The 17245-nt window shown below is 42.9% G+C and overlaps 1 protein-coding gene across 1 annotated transcript in view; it reads left to right on the plus strand.

Moving 5' to 3' along the window:
* The window catches only part of CSMD1 (CUB and Sushi multiple domains 1), a 5088256-nt gene that overhangs the window by 3662917 nt on the left and 1408094 nt on the right, over positions 1–17245 (plus strand). The window contains exon 37 of the mRNA XM_069235813.1: positions 4405–4509. Within this exon, the coding sequence (XP_069091914.1) occupies positions 4405–4509 (105 nt within the window). The remainder of the gene's footprint in view (positions 1–4404; positions 4510–17245) is intronic.

The raw sequence follows: 17245 nt of genomic DNA on the forward strand, positions 1-17245 counted from the left end.
CTATTCTTAGTACAACAGAACATAAAAGCTTAAACCAAAGTCGTTTGAAGAAGCATTGTTAATAAAACATTAAATGCTAAGTCTAAAGTTGCATGAATATCACCATCACAACATATACAGAAATTACAAGAAAAAAAAATTCTCGAGCAAAATGTACTGAAAGGGTTTCCCAATGATATGTGAACAAGCGTCTCTAGTTGCCGATGATTCACAGAAAAGCGTCTTTTGGTTGCCAAGAGAAAACGAAGGAAAGAACAAAAAAAAAAACCCACCAGGTGCGGCACGATGACGTCTGAATGATTAGGAGCAACACGGCGGGTTGACGTTGTGCGCGCGTTGCTAGGAAACAGCATGCGCTGTCCTTGACGAATGTGTTTTCATAAACACACAAAAGTCCAAGAAGAAATAAAACTCTTGAAATAATTGGTCGATGACAGCCGGAAGAACTCTTCTCGTCTCCGCCTCCTGATCCGCAGCAGAAAGAGCTGACCTCAACTCTGCCTCCGCTCCAAGACTTGACCGGTTCCCCAAGAAAGCAGACGATCTGGAGCACCGCCGAACTCAAAAATACAAAGGAGTTGGGATGTCAACACGCAGAGTTGACCACCCTCGTCGCCAGTGTTATGAGGCATCAAGGACCCAGAACAGGTAAGGAAATGATCCTTTTATTCTTTATTTCTCCAAGATCCGAGTTTCCATCAGTAAAATCCCAACCTCCTCTCAGGAACCAACCGTCTCTCCACAACCCTCGCGCCCCGCATTCCCGAACCTCCCGAGGTTCTAATTCTACCTCCATTACAACAAGAGCTCAGATAGATAGTTTGTCTACAAAGCCACCGGACAGGATGTTAGTGTTTTCACCCTCCTTGTGAAAATACAGACTACTACTCTGGACAACTATTTTGAGTGTTACCAGTCCGCCATACTATCTCAAATGCTTTCCTTCGAGAGAGAGAGATGAGTTCACATATTGTGATTTGTTTCACATCATTTTGAATTAAGTCAGAAAGATTTCACAACCTCATAAAAGAATAGTCTGACAAGAAAGTTTAGCAAATTTGTTTTTAATTATTGTGTAAAATGTAATTGGAGCGAGAAGATGCAAACAAATCACCTCTGCAGCAACATCTCCTACCATTGCTCATCATGTTTTAGCCAAACAGAAAATGTAATTAACACTTGGTTTATTGCTCAAATGAGGTTGCTGCATATGATACAATCTGTAGCTTTTTATCTTTTAAAAACACAGTAATTCTTAAAAACGCAGACGTATGTTAAAGGTAATATACTACTTAACTGAAACCACACATTTCCATATGTACCCTAACTTCCTCCCCAACTCTGTTTCAGTCCTTGTCCCTCCCATGCCTATGTAGCTGTTCACAACTCAAGTGTGTTTCATTATTTCACCATAGTTGGTCAGTGGGTAACCATAAACAGGAAAGTATAGCTTCATTTTGCAATTGGCTACTAGTATAATGTGTCCTTTTGACGATTATTACTATTCAAAGCTTGGTGGGAAATGTTATGTATCTTTTTCTGAGCGATGTTCTTATTATTCCGGCCTTAAGATTGATATAACAGTTGGACATCAACAATTACCTCTTCAAGTAAATCTCTTGAAAAAATATTTTTTGATTATTTTAAGTGCATTTGTATAGTGCCTGTGCCTACAGCCTGGTCAGTGATATGTATTGTGCCAAAGAATTGTTAATTTCCAGTAAATTATTGTAACATTTCAATACATTAAAGAACTTCCCTATATCAGAAGGTCCATGGCTTGTCTGACACAGCAATAGTAACTTCAGCTTAGTGAAGCAGCCAATAATTACACTTTCTCAAACCCATATATTACTCTGATTACTCTGGCCTCGCCCACTCGCTAAAGTGGGCCAGATTTTATCAGGTCAAGCTAAATTTGAAACCTACTAGCTTGTCACATTTGCTCTTTGCTCTGTGTTCAGAGAAATGGATCAAACATCAGTTGACTTCTGTAACTGCAGAGTTCAAGGATTTTCTAAAGTGAACTGTCTGTCTTGCTGTACAAAGAATGTTAACTGAGAGGCTGAGGGGTGTCATATTTTTCTTAACACACAACCGTTAAATAGGTAAGTCAACTGTACCAACATTTCAAAATATGTTTCAGTGGTTGTGAAAGCCCATTTTTTGTTTTTCTGTGGGATGAAAATAAATTGAATAGGAAAAAAAGAAATCAGAACACTTTACTCGGTGATGTACAAATGATAAATGTTTTCTAAATGTTTTTCCAGATTATTTATAATGCACTATGTAATTTTATCTTTAAAAGCTCCAAGTTCATGGGAATGGTTTTGGCCACTTCAATGGGAAATTTACTGTTTGTAAATGACAATGTGCTACCACATCATGCTTTAGTAATGTATTTATTAAAATGTAGTGTTTATATATGAACTGAGAAACACTCCTGCCTTTGCCCTGATGGCAATGGCAATGAACTAACACGCAAGTCAGTGATCATGTGTATCCTATATCTAGGCTAGATTCTTATTATACATGAAGCAAATGTTTATTCATTCAAACAGAAGATTTTTTGTACAGCAGAAATGCTGAACTCACATATTTGAAGGTGCACTCTTATGTGAGAATGAAGAAAAAAGGCAGCTCTGTAAATTAAAATATTTGCCTAGGATTACACAATTAGAGACCAGTTTACAGTTCAAGTACATTTCAGTTAGGTCAAGTAGATTGTTCAAGTTACTCGACCTGCAGGACTAATAACATTTTTATGATTTTGTGAGACCTGTTACTCATCTGTCTTCTATTTCTCATGCCTTCTGTTGTCGATCCTCTCTACCACCAACATAACTTTATTGCTTTACTGATGAATCTTCATAATTTTTTTTACAATTTAGAAGTGTCATATGCTGCAGAATGGTTATCAGAACACACAAGATGGAACCATGCCCTCATGAACACACTAATGCTCATAGCACTATTCCCACTGTCTCGTATATTAATTCCTAGTTTGCTACTACTACCCATCCTCTCAACCTCAACCTTAGGTAATCCCTTCCCTCTCCCCCACTCCCTTACCTTACTTCCGGAACCCAATCGTATAAATGCCACAACCCACACATTTTTGCTTAGCATTAACCAGTAGCCATATTCCCCTATTGTCATGCCCTATACCACACAACCAGTTCACTACACAAATCCGCTCCTTTTTCTTATTCCCTCCAGTAACTGTTCACACAAAACAGTTTAAGTGTAACCATAGCTTCCCTATCTAGGCTGAAAACATATGTATTACTTTGCAGCACTGATGCATGGATACTCTCGCCCACCCCTTCTAAATCAGCTAGTAAATACGAATACTTAGCTGTTCATTGTTTTTGTCATCACTCTCGGTTTACATTAAAGATTTCAACTTCACATGCTAACTGCGGTCAGTACTGTATACTTTGATTCCACCAATAACAGAAAAGATATATGCTGCACAATCCTTGTCAATACAACATAATTAAAATATGACAAAGTATAAAACTACTTCTCTTGTACGAAATGTACTTTCAAGTTGGAAGTTTGGAAAATCGTTTTCGGAATCCTATTTACCCTCGCGGGTATCACTGTGGCCGTCAGAAGACCACTGGACTGAAGTTCCCTTTGGCGGCCATTTTAGTTGTACAATAGGAAATGCTACATGTTGTGCCAGCTAAATTTGGTCCTTACGGTGGATTGTACATGAACATTTTAAAATCACTGCCACCATCCTTTGTGGTATTAACGTATGATTCAAAGGCGTCTTTGTGTCTAAAGAGGTATTTTTTTCTGCTGTGTTCCCTGTGAATCAGATGCATATTATTGTGCCTGTAGTAAAAGGGATCTTAAGACAGGCAAAGTTTCTCTTGAGCTGTTACTCTGAGGACAATGAGCAAGCCGAGTAAGAAGAAAATGCATTAGAGAGATTACTCTGACCCCAGCAATTCTGGACGTTTGACAAGTAAAAGCACTTTTAAATCACTGCGACTTTTAACTTCCACCTTTTATCTCTGAATTATCAGGGAAATTGTTGCTAACAGAATGTCAGTTTTAATAGTTCGGACCAGGAGGAAGAAAAAAAATGTGAACACATGTTGAACATTTTAGCCTTTTGGGTTTTGCATTTTTAAAATGTATTTAGTCGTGCTTATGAATATCACATTAAGCTACTTCCCGTGATTGGCACTGTAGGAGTTATGGAGTCCGCCCTTCAATCACCGCAATTAAATCGAGCCCAGGCGCCCAGAACAAGCAAGCTAACCACTGGCGACTATCTGCTCTTTGTGATTTTTTGTGAAATGCACGACTTTAGAAATTGCTAGCAAGGCTCTGGCTCTGTGCTATTTGTACTTATTACCAATATATTTCCATTTACGTGTCTCCTAGGTACCACTGTGCCAGCTCTGTTGAACAGTACATCTAATCAACTTTACCTCCACTTTCACTCTGACATCAGCGTGGCAGCAGCAGGCTTTCACCTGGAGTACAAAAGTAAGATTGATTGTTTTTGTATCCATTTTGAAAAGCGCCTTTTAAGACTTTTTTTTGCGAAGAGATTGTGAACAATAGGTGCATCTGTGTGCTTAAAAGAAGGAAACGTTTTGTATGGCAAATGATGTCACAGGCAGATGGCCTTTTCATATGCACATTTTTTGTATGACACTATTTAGAATGATACTTATTAGAATGTCAGACATATGATTTAAAACACCTACATGGGATAATGTTAGTGCGTCAGTTCTTAATATGTAAACTTACCAGGGGACGCGTATAGGTCGATGAAACTTTTGACTCCTTTAAGATGTTCTTACCATAGCTCCAGAACAGAAACAATAATCAATACAAAATAGTCAATAATCATTAGTCAAATCCATAATCAATGGAGTCCGTAATTATCACACACCATGACTTTTCAGCGATAATTAACAACGTCAGCTGCAATAGAGATATATGATACATAGAATTCAGCAAGATAGTTCATCAAACATTTGTCCCTGTAATTCATCTGTCATCATATGAATAGCCTCAACTAACCCAGATTAGCGTCAGCATGTTGGGCTTCATGCAAAACAATTTAGAACACAATTTAGGAAAACATCTAGCAAAGGAAAACTATCAAGACAGTGCAGTTGGTACCTTGAAAGGAAAGGCATAGAAATGCATTACACTCACATGGTCATATCTACCTATCCTCGGTAGGGGTCAGCAAACAGAATCAATCTTCGTCCTCAGGTCATCAGTCGATCAGCTAAACATCAGGCTTTCGGCTAGAGAGTATGAGCCCAATGACAGAATCTCAAATCTCTTCTTCTCCCAAAGTCACTTTGGATCTCTGGTCTCATTGTCTGTCTAAGTTCCCTCTATTGCATTGTGATATCAAAGTCACCTAAACTATCCCCTAATTCCCTATTGGTCAGTTAATTGTACGTTTATATACTACCTAATAATATTTCTATACCAAATCTATGAATTCTAAAATTTCGATCTTCACACAAAGTTGATTGGTCCACCTTACGATGTTCTCATCATCTGGCTCGCCAGGTAACAAATTTGTTGCATCTTCATCTCCAGTCAGTGTCTTCATTATTTGCGTCCTGGAAAAGTACATCTCACACATGTTACAAACAGCTTGTTATAATTTTGGGACACTGTCTCCTGTTAGTTGGGTTGGTTCTCATGGAAAGCTTCTGGTAGCCACTTTTAACAAGACAATGAACATTTTACAGTTTAATTCATTCCATCAGTATTTTTATTAACCGCTAAGAAATACAGCTTCTGCATGAGGCCGGGCAAACCTAGGCCAAGACAATCACTAAGTTAAGGCCTACAGTTAGTAGCTAGAACATACTTCATAACCCTTAATATGACATATTACTGCATTAATCTAATGCATTTTCAATATTTCATAAGTATTAATCATCAATTAGTACATTTCACTGGTGGACATTCTCTGAAGTCACATTTTCAAACGTGTGCTTTATTTTTCTCTACATTATTCATTTTCTACATAATTCGTTATTCAAAACTCATAAACATTCATTAATAATTTCTAATTATGACATCTGCTTCAGCAGTCTGTATGGCCAATTTCTCCTGTACAGCAAGTGGGTGTACATATGCTGCGGCCATCCTTAAATGCATTTTGTTTAATTTTTAAGACTTCTGTTAAAAAAAGGCCACCATGGGTGTGCGTGCATTTTCAATAGCCGTTTGTTAAACAATGAAGAAAAAATAAAAATGCCCACTGTTCATATGGCTAGAGGGGGCTTCAGTCAAATTAAATATTTTAAGTTGGTTTTCCTCCAGGCAGACAAAAATTAGTGAGAGGGGATGTGGCAAGAGATGGAGTTAAGGTAGAGGGGGATAAAACAAGACACTCGGTGGGAAAAGAGTGGAGAGACAAGAAGATAATGACGGTGAGCAAGGAGGGAGAGACAGGAAGATGGAATAGTCTGTCACATGTACTGCAATACAAGTATGAGGTCAGCAGTGGAAAGACACATAAGCAAAATCAAAACACTGTATGACTGAAAGATTCTTAGGTTACACAAACGTAAACCACCCAATCACCAGCAGAGGTCTGATCCAAAGCTGTCTCTGTGAATAAGTAATGAATTGGAAACATTATCACTGAGCTGTAACCGCCGTGCGGCCGCCAATGCGGGCGCACTCCCGCGGACCCCATTACAACATCCCCGCTGGGCCGGCGGGGGCAAACCTAGTTTACGCCTGCCGGCCCAGGGGGGATGCGGCCGCAACATAGGAGCCGGCTCCTAATGGAGCCGGCGGTGTTGCTGCCGTGCGACGGGTGCAGTAGCACCCGTCGCGCTTTTCACTGTCTGCTATGCAGACAGTGAAAAGCTGCACGGGTCCCTGTTAGGGGGCCCCTGCACTGCCTATTCCAGTGGCATGGGCAGTGCAGGGGCCCCCAGGGCCCCCAGGACTCCGTTACCGCCAGCCTCTTCCTGGCGGTGCAAACCACCAGAAACAGGCTGGCGGTAGGGGAGTCATAATCCCCAGGGCAGCGCTGCTTGCAGCGCTGCCCTGGCGGATTATCACCGCCGGGGCTAAAACGTCAGGAAACCGCCGGCCCCGCCGGTGCTACCGCGGCGCTACCGCCGCGGTCGTAATACGGGTCTCTGTACCGCTAGCCTGTTGACAGTACGGACGCCACATTACCCCTGGCGGTCTCTGACCGCCAGGGTCGTAATGACCCCCTATATGTCCTACCTTAGCCATATGCTGAACCCTGCCCTTGGGGCTACCTAGGGCCTACCTTAGGGGTGCCTTACTTGTAAGAAAAGGGAAGGTTTGGGCCTGGCAAGTGGGTACACTTGCCAAGTCGAATTTACAGTTAGAACTGCACACACAGACACTGCAGTGGCAGGTCTGATACACGATTACAAAGCTACTTATGTGGGTGGCACAACCAGTGCTGCAGGCCCACTAGTAGCATTTGATTTACAGGCCCTGGCACCTCTAGTGCACTTTACTAGGGACTTACTAGTAAATCAAATATGCCAATCATGGATAAACCAATAAACCATACAATTTACACAGAGAGCATATGCACTTTAGCACTGGTTAGCAGTGGTAAAGTGCTCAGAGTTCAAAAGCCAACAGCAACAGGTCAGAAAAAAATAGGAGGCAGGAGGCAAAAAGATTGGGGGTGACCCTGCATAAGCAAAAAAGTCCATCATTCATCAAGAACCCTATGTAACCAGAACCAATAAATGAGCTGCACCTTGCAATGGGCTTTAATTGTACACCGGGTATACAACAATTCATTTGGTGAAATATAAATAGTGAAAAATAGGTATCAAGGAAACTTTTGAATTTCCAAAATAGGCACAAGATAAGATGTTTAAAAGCAGTGGTTATTTGCCCATCTCTGAATTCGGGGGTCCCCATACTAGCATGTGAATTACACAGCATTTCTCAAATACACTTCTTTATTACTCACTGTCTTACATTTGGATGGAGAATATGTAGAGAAAGACAATGGGCAGTAACACTTGATCTTCTATTCTGTGTCCCCCCATGTCTCCATGTCTCCCGATAAAAATGGTGCATCACTTGTGTGGGTAGGCCTAGTGCCTGATACAGGTAACACCCCAAAAAGCAAGATGGACACATAAAATGTTTACATTGAAATCTCACATGTTTTTGGGAATGTGCCTAGCTGTGGATTTTGGCATCTAGCTTAGCCGGCACCTAGGGAAACCTATGAAACCTGTGCATTTTTTATAACTAGACACCTATGGGAATCTGGGATGGTGTATCTTGTGGGGCTCTCACCAGGTTCTGTTACCCAGAATCCTTTGCAAACCTCAAAATTTGGCAAAAAAACACACTTTTTCCTCACATTTCGGTGAAAGAATGCCCTGGAATCTGAGAGGAGCCACAAATTTGGTACCTCACCCGAGTGGGTAGGCCTAGTGTTCGCAACAGGAAATGCCCCAAAACACAACATGGACACATCACATTTTCTAAAGAAAACGGACCTGTTTTTTGCAAAGTGCCTAGCTGTGGAGTTTGGACTCTAGCTCAGCGGCACCTAGGGAAAACTAGCAAACCTATACATTTTTGAAAACTGGACACCTAGGGAAATACATAATGGGGTGCCTTGTGGGACTCTCATCAGGTTCTGTTACCCAGAATCCTTTGCAAACCTCAAAATTTGGCAAAAAAACACATTTTCCACATATTTCAGTGATGGAAAGTTCTGGAATCCGAGGGGAGCCACAAACTTCCTTCTACCCATCATTCCCCCATGACTCCCCATAAAAATGGTACCTCACTTGTGTGGGTAGGCTAGAATGGATCACACAAGGGTCAATGGTATCCCTTGCATGAGGGCTACTGTTAACCCTGGAGTGATCCATTCCTGACACAGGCACTAGGCACAGGCACACAAGTGGGGTTGTGTTTTTATCAGGAGAAGTGAAAACAAAATGGGTGGTAGGAAATTTGTGGATCCCTGCACATTCCTGTAGTTTCTGTGATGAAAAAAGCAAGGGAAAATAGTGTTGTTAATCAATGTTTCACTTCTGCAGGGTATTCTGGCTAAGAAAACTTTGTGAAATTCAAACATGCCACATTTACGTGGACTGCCTCGGGTGTCTAGTTTCAGTAATGTCTGGTTTCAGACTAAGCCTTCTGAAGGTGAGCCATAAAGCCTCGTCCAGGCACCAACCTCTTTATGGTCCATTCAAACGCCAATCACGCTCAACAAACAACCCTTTCATACCACCGGCCATGGTCCCAATCCAACAAATCACTGCACTCACCTTAACTTACCACTGCCAGACAAGGGCCCATCACATTCATACGCCACAGGATGAAATACGTTTAACTACATTTTACCACCTGTCAAGTAACCACCTCTTTCTTCCTCAACATTACTGAAGGCATTCGTAACAAACCTTTACTAATGACTCCCATGACAGCCACCTGAAGCTCAGGAAGACATACTTTCATGCGCACTCACTGTGCTAAATCTAACTCCTTCCAGTTTGTGGATGCAAGTTGGGGGTGTCCGAGTATGACGTCCAAACGATTCCTTGAACTGAGCGAGCATATCTACCTTTAAAACTAAGGCAGGCATGCTGGGGAATTCTCGTGATTGTCCCTAAAGAGAAGGTCATAGGCTATGAAAAATTGTATTTTCTGGCACACAGGGGAGTCCGTGAGAATGTAGCATATGATTGGCAGGGCTGTGACTGTAATGCACTAATCACACAGCAAATTAAACATCTTCCAATTTCTGATGGAGGATGAACATGAAAAGCAGGTCAAACACTGACCCATACGTGTCATTGTCCTTCAGTGCTGGGATGGCACCAATGGTTTTGAACCCATAGTTGTAAATGATGTACATCTGTACTACCTTTACTCTCTGCCTTCTACCTGTGCAAAAAGGCACACCTACCATAAGCTTTCCTTGCCCGTTCGTGACTGTCCTCATCAGAGTCCCAACTAATCCGGTATAGTTAGCAAGTGAACCCATACTAGTTTGTGGATGCAAATTGGGGGTGTTGAGTATGCCTTGAGAGGCCTATCCCTCGAACTGAGCGAACATATCTACCATTGAAACTAAGGCAGATGTGTTGGTGAAGAAATCCTAAGGTCTCCAAAGTAAAAAGTCAAACAAATATTCACCAACACTACTACTTTTGCTTTGAAAGTGAAGCTACAAATTGAGTTTGCACACTTTCAAACAAGTAGAAATGTTGGTTAATTTATCGGACAGGACATTTGTTTGACTTATTACACTTACTCTGGTTCTCGTTGGCAATCATGATGGTCCTTGTGTAGCATACATAGGTTCTCTAACAAGTACTTCAAAATTCAGTCATGCCTTTAACATTTTGCCACAGAGGGTACTCTGTGACAACGTGGCATATGTTCTGTGCACTGGTATGTGCAGTATGGGGACTATAATACATGTTAATTGAACAGAATACCTACCACGTTCTGACGGTGGATATATGTGTCAAGCGGACCATAAGGAAGTCCATGATTTCCTGAAGGAGATGAAGTAAAATTCCATGGCTGCTTGCACAACGAAGCAGAGGCCCATGGATGTTCGGTATCCATGCACAGACACTGAAATGTTTACCCAACGGCAGCTCCACCTCAGTCGATTTCCCAGAACTTTGATTTAGTATGATGCAACGTAAAGCAAGTAGGGACACAGAGGCCTGGTTGAGATGGGCACTGGGGAAAGTAATACTGACTCTCCTGCCGCTTTCCATGCTTTGAGCACACTTTACAGCGATGACATTGCTGATCCTTTTTGGGTGCTTTAGGAATGCAATCAGCAAAGTGTCGCTCCTGCAGCCTTGCCACATCCTCCAGAACATCTGAGGTAGAGGCTGCTGCTGCTTCTGTAACAGCAGTGAGGCTTTCAATTACAGACAATTGGAAGTCAAGGAAAGTCATGAGTCTTCCTGTGGTTGTCTCACGGTAAGGAACATACGCATTGTATGTTGCCATCTGGATCAGGTGGGTGAACAGTTCCTTGTACCAAGTGTGAGTTTTACGACACACATTGTATGTTTAAGGAACCTTGTCGTTCTTCTCCACTCCACCCTTGCACTTATTGTAATCAAGTATACAGATGGGCTTGTGGACTTCGGCCATCTGACCCCAAACTGTGATGGGGAAGTGCTCTCATCATGAATTGTAGTGAGCATGTATACATCACGCCTATCCAAGAACATGACTACTGAGCAGTTCGTTGGAACACAACGCAGTACTATGGGATTTCTGGAGGTTTTTGCAAACAAGCTCCTGCTGGAATCTTTTGTGGTTACAACAAACTGTACCACAGGCCACAGTGCCAGCTTTTTAGAGCTCACTGAACAGTTCAACTCCTGTCTAGAAATTGTCCACATAAATGTTATAACCGTTATGAAGGAGTGGCTGGTCAAGTTCCCATACAATCCTACCTGTGACCGCTGAACGCGGGAGGGCAACCTACAGGGTCCTTCCTTGTATACACTCAAGATGTCATATAGCCAGAAGAACTCCCACAGGGCATGTACAGCTTTATGCCGTAGCAAGCTCTTTTGCTCGCAGTGCACTGTCTGAACAGCAGCCATCCTTTGTACAGGATCAAGGACACATCGACTGCTGTATTCTTTCAAGGAGTATAGATCTCTGGAAACCCGGCAGACAAGTGTTCTACAACAGGCCAAATTTTGAACAACCTGTCATGGTCTGGATGGTCCTGGGGCAATGCAGCAGAACTGTCATTGAAATGCAGCATGTGCTGCAGTAGCAAAAAGCGATCTCTACTAATGTATGGTGTGAAAATTGGGGTTACCCAAATTGTGCGAGTCGTCTAGTAGGACTGCAAGGTGGGTTTCTGCACTAACCCCATTTTGAGCGTAAGGCCCAAAAATATCTTCAACTCCGCCAGCGAAGTGGGAGTCCACTGGCATGCCCTAGAGAGGGGCCCTAGAGTGCCTCCATGCTCACTCAGAAATTGGTCTCCAAAAATAGATGGACGTAGTCGACTGGCAAAAAGTTGGCCGTCTCGACTTTACATCCAGCGTCATCACTAAAAGGTGGAATTTGGGACTGAACTAAATTGGGAGGCTGCCAAGAGAGCACTCTCTCTGTGATTGTGGCCGCACGCACCTGCTCTCTGGGTTCAGCTAACTGCTCGCTGCACAGACTGTGCTTGCAAAGGGACAGCAAGTCTGTCGTCATCGTCTCCCTCAGATTCACTAGAAGAGGTGTCATCCGATAGGACTCCGCCGACTGAAAAATCACTCCCAGATTCTGCTCTATTGTCCTCTCCCTCAGATGCTATCTCAGTCTCTGATCCTGCCTCAGAGCTATCCTCCATAACATGAGTAAGGGCTTGAGCAGCAGTCATCCAACGATATGCCGTCTCTGCTACTGGCTAAACTGTCCCTCTAAAGTACTAGCCTACGTAGAAGGCAGATAGAGTCACAAAATTGCTCATGGGTGTGTGTGATGTGTCTAGTAGTAAATGTCATCACCTTACCTTCACTTCTTCTCTGACTCACCAAATTCTTTGAAGACACTGAAAAAAACAAAAAAGACACACTATTACTTCACCTTACCAGATACCCATCATCACAGCCTTTAGCGCTGATGGCACCCAGTGCGACAGTCATTTTTGGTGCTCTGCCTCCCATGATCTCCTCTTCTAATTCCCTCAGTACCACCCAGCAAACATACCAATCATATCTTCATAGCCCCTATCCACATACATTTAATTTGTTTTAAAGCGCAGGTAACGCCTGGCTTTACTAATCCACTCAGCTAAATACATGTATATCCTTTGCAGCAGGCATATAAACCATCTGCGCTACTTTATGGCATCAAAACTGCCACTAGACTAAAGCCAGATCTCTCTCTCTCTCTCTCTCTCTCTCTCTCTCTCTCTCTGTCTCTCTCTCTACCTCTCTCCCTGGGGGGCGATTGTGGCTTCCAGAAAACAACACATGTAAAAAAAAGATATATATATATATAGATAGATATAGAGAGAGAGAGACTGACTCTCTACATAACTTCTCTTTTTTTTTTTATACATGTGTGCTTTCCCTATGGCCGATCATGACCCCATGGCAATGCACACATGCATACAAAAATGCCCCCATAGGAGTCAGCCCATGGACTGACCCCAACATTTTCTTTTTTCTTTTTAAATATCCCCTGGGGGGGCGCTAACTATATAACATATTACCCCCAGGGGTCAGCACGTGTAGACCCTGCCATTCTATTTTTTTTAACACATTTATTTCAAATTCTGGGGGCACGATCGCTCCCCCGAAGAGCCCCAAAATATTTTTATAAAATTGTACTGCCCCACCGGGGAGGGCGGCCACTTACACGGGGTCTGACCCCCCCAAACAAGATCCCTGGTGTCTAGGGGCATTTCCTGGCCATGGATCACAGCCGCGCTGCGATCCATAGCCAGGAAACGGTGCCAGGAAGGCATCAATGAAAAGGGGAGACTTTTCCTTTTCCATAGATGCCTCCCTTTTTTTCCCCACCAGAGTGGGGAGAGAGCGCTCACCTGCTCCGGTGGGGAAAAATGTGATGTCGCAGAGGGGTGACAGATGAGTGGGTGGGGGACGGGGGAGGCGCAGAAGTTCTTCCGCGTCCCCTGGGGTAGTAAAAAAAAAGAAATCCTCCCTAGTGTTGGACACTGGTCGTGACCCACACCAGGGAGGTAGTGTGGGCATCGGCCAGTGGCCGACGTCCGCACTAATGAGTTTAAAGTATTGACTCTGTGGAAACGGAAACAGGACTGTTTACAGACACATGCACTAACACAGTGCCTAATTTGAGCTGGTGGTTTCTGGTGCTCACAACCTGCACTTACTTGTCAATATGCCACTTATGCCTCTATGCCTTTTGGTGGCACTGTTTGTTTGTTTTAGTGGCAAGCATAACAGTTGTTTATTAATTCAATATACAATTAATATGTTTAATGCCTGCCGTCTAAGCCATTCTTATCGCTTTGGGGGTTGCTGGAATATTTAGAATTGTCACTCTTGTCCGACTATTATGGTTAGTAGTTTTGTTTTCATTGTAATTGAGAGCCGCAGGTGGGTGTTGTGAGGGGAAATGACCTCCTGGTAAGGGCCCAGGCACTGTTTTTTTCACACATTAAGCACTGTGCTGACTCTAAATAATGTGACATTCCATTAGTATCAAATTAAATCACTCTTGTTGGATGTGAAAATTGTGTCTGGGCTCATGCTTCAACTATACAAATACTGGGAAAATATTGAAAATGTCTTTAATACATTTTGAATGCAAGCGGGAGGTCTCCTGAAGTAAGGTTGCTAAGAGAGATGGGTAAAATAGATGTTTTAGTAAGCAAAGAAGGTAGAAATATGTTACACTCTGTTTTCGGTTGTAGGTGCTCAATTACTCACCCAAATACCTGCCGCATTACACTTAACATGAACAAGCAGGACAGAAACACAACAGCCCTTATAAACATAATGATCTCAGACAGTTATATCTCAGTGGCAAGACTCAAAGCGATAATTTCAGAATGATGGTTTGGAAGGTATAGTGGAATTAGAGATTACTTTATATGCCTTCGACAGAGACACGCTGTTATTAAATTATTGATTGTCTCTGTTGACTGTGGTAAATAAATGGGAATTATAAAGGAAATAAAATTCGAACTGTAGATTTTAGGTGTTTCTTTAACCCCTTCGCTGCCAGGCCTTTTCCCCCTCCTGTGCCGGGCCTTTTTTTGCCTATTTGGGGCAGTTCGCGCTTAGGCCCTCATAACTTTTTGTCCACATAAGCTAACCAAGCCAAATTTGCGTCCTTTTTTTCCAACATCCTAGGGATTCTAGAGGTACCCAGACTTTGTGGGTTCCCTTGAAGGAGGCCAAGAAATTGGCCAAAATACAGTGAAAATTTCGTTTTTTTCAAAAAAATTGGAAAAAGTGGCTGCAGAAGAAGGCTTGTGGTTTTTCCCCTGAAAATGGCATCAACAAAGGGTTTGCGGTGCTAAACTCAGCAGCTTCCCAGCTTTCAGGAACAGGCAGACTTGAATCAGAAAACCCAATTTTTCAACACAATTTTGGCATTTTACTGGGGCATACCCCATTTGTGCAATTTTTTGTGCTTTCAGCCTCCTTCCAGTCAGTGACAGGAATGGTCATGAAACCAATGCTGGATCCCAGAAACCTAAACATTTCTGAAAAGTAGACAAAATTCTGAATTCATCAAGGGGTCATTTGTGTAGATCCTACAAGGGTTTCCTACAGAAAATAACAGCTGAAAAAGAAAAATATTGAAATTGAGGTGAAAAAACCATCAATTTTTCTCTACGTTTTACTCTGTAACTTTTCCCTGCAATGTCAGATTATCGAAAGCAATATACCGTTACGTCTGCTGGACTCCTCTGGTTGCGGGGATATATAGGGCTTGTAGGTTCATCAAGAACCCGAGGAACCCAGAGCCAATAAATGAGCTGCACCCTGCAGTGCGTTTTCATTCTATACCGGGTATACAGCAATTCATTTGCTGAAATATAAGGAGTAAAAAATTGCTATCAAGAAAACCTTTGCATTTCCAAAAAGGGCACAAGATAAGGTGTTGAGGAGCAGTGGTTATTTGCACATCTCTGAATTCCGGGGTGATCATAGTAGCACGTGAATTACAGGGAATTTCTCAAATAGATGTCTTTTTTACACACACTCCTATATTTGGAAGGAAAAAATGTAGAGAAAGACAAGGGGCAATAGTACTTGTTTTGCTAATCTATGTTCCCCCAAGTCTCCCGATAAAAATGGTACCTCACTTGTGTGGGTAGGCCTAGCACCCGCGACAGGATATGCCCCAAAACACAACATGGACACATCACAGAAAACAGAGCTGTTTTTAGCAAAGTGACTACCTGTAGATTTTGGCCTCTAGCTCAGCCGCCACCTAGGGAAACCTACCAAACCTGTGCATTTCTGAAAACTAGAGACCTAGGGGAATCCAAGGAGGGGTGACTTGTGTGGCTCGGACCAGGTTCTGTTACCCAGAATCCTTTGCAAACCTCAAAATTTGGCTAAAAAAACACATGTATCTCACATTTCTGTGGCAGAAAGTTATGGAATCTGAGAGGAGCCACAAATTTCCTTCCACCCAGCGTTCCCCCACGTCTCCCGATAAAAATGATACCTCACTTGTGTGGGTAGGCCTAGCACCCGCGACAGGATATGCCCCAAAACACAACGTGGACACATCACAGAAAACAGAGCTGTTTTTAGCAAAGTGACTACCTGTAGATTTTGGCCTCTAGCTCAGCCGCCACCTAGGGAAACCTACCAAACCTGTGCATTTCTGAAAACTAGAGACCTAGAGGAATCCAAGGAGGGGTGACTTGTGTGGCTCGGACCAGGTTCTGTTACCCAGAATCCTTTGCAAACCTCAAAATTTGGTTAAAAAAACACATGTTCCTCACATTTCTGTGGCAGAAAGTTCTGGAATCTGAGAGGAGCCACAAATTTCCTTCCACCCAGCGTTCCCCCACGTCTCCCGATAAAAATGATACCTCACTTGTGTGGGTAGGCCTAGCGCCCGCGACAGGATATACCCCAAAACACAACGTGGACATATCACAGAAAACAGAGCTGTTTTTAGCAAAGTGACTACCTGTAGATTTTGGCCTCTAGCTCAGCCGCCACCTAGGGAAACCTACCAAACCTGTGCATTTCTGAAAACTAGAGACCTAGGGGAATCCAAGGAGGGGTGACTTGCGGGCTCGGACCAGGTTCTGTTACCCAGAATCCTTTGCAAACCTCAAAATTTCGCTAAAAAAAACATGTTCCTCACATTTCTGTGGCAGAAAGTTCTGGAATCTGAGAGGAGCCACAAATTTCCTTCCACCCAGCGTTCCCCCACGTCTCCCGATAAAAATGATACCTCACTTGTGTGGGTAGGCCTAGCGCCCGCGACAGGATATGCCCCAAAACACAACGTGGACATATCACAGAAAACAGAGCTGTTTTTGGCAAAGTGACTACCTGTAGATTTTGGCCTCTAGCTCAGCCGCCACCTAGGGAAACCTACCAAACCTGTGCATTTCTGAAAACTAGAGACCTAGGGGAATCCAAGGAGGGGTGACTTGCGGGGCTCGGACCAGGTTCTGTTACCCAGAATCCTTTGCAAACCTCAAAATTTGGCTAAAAAAACACATGTTCCTCACATTTCTGTGGCAGAAAGT

The sequence above is a fragment of the Pleurodeles waltl genome, chromosome 5, assembly GCF_031143425.1.
Source record: "Pleurodeles waltl isolate 20211129_DDA chromosome 5, aPleWal1.hap1.20221129, whole genome shotgun sequence".
In the NCBI taxonomy this organism is placed as follows: Eukaryota; Metazoa; Chordata; class Amphibia; order Caudata; family Salamandridae; genus Pleurodeles; species Pleurodeles waltl.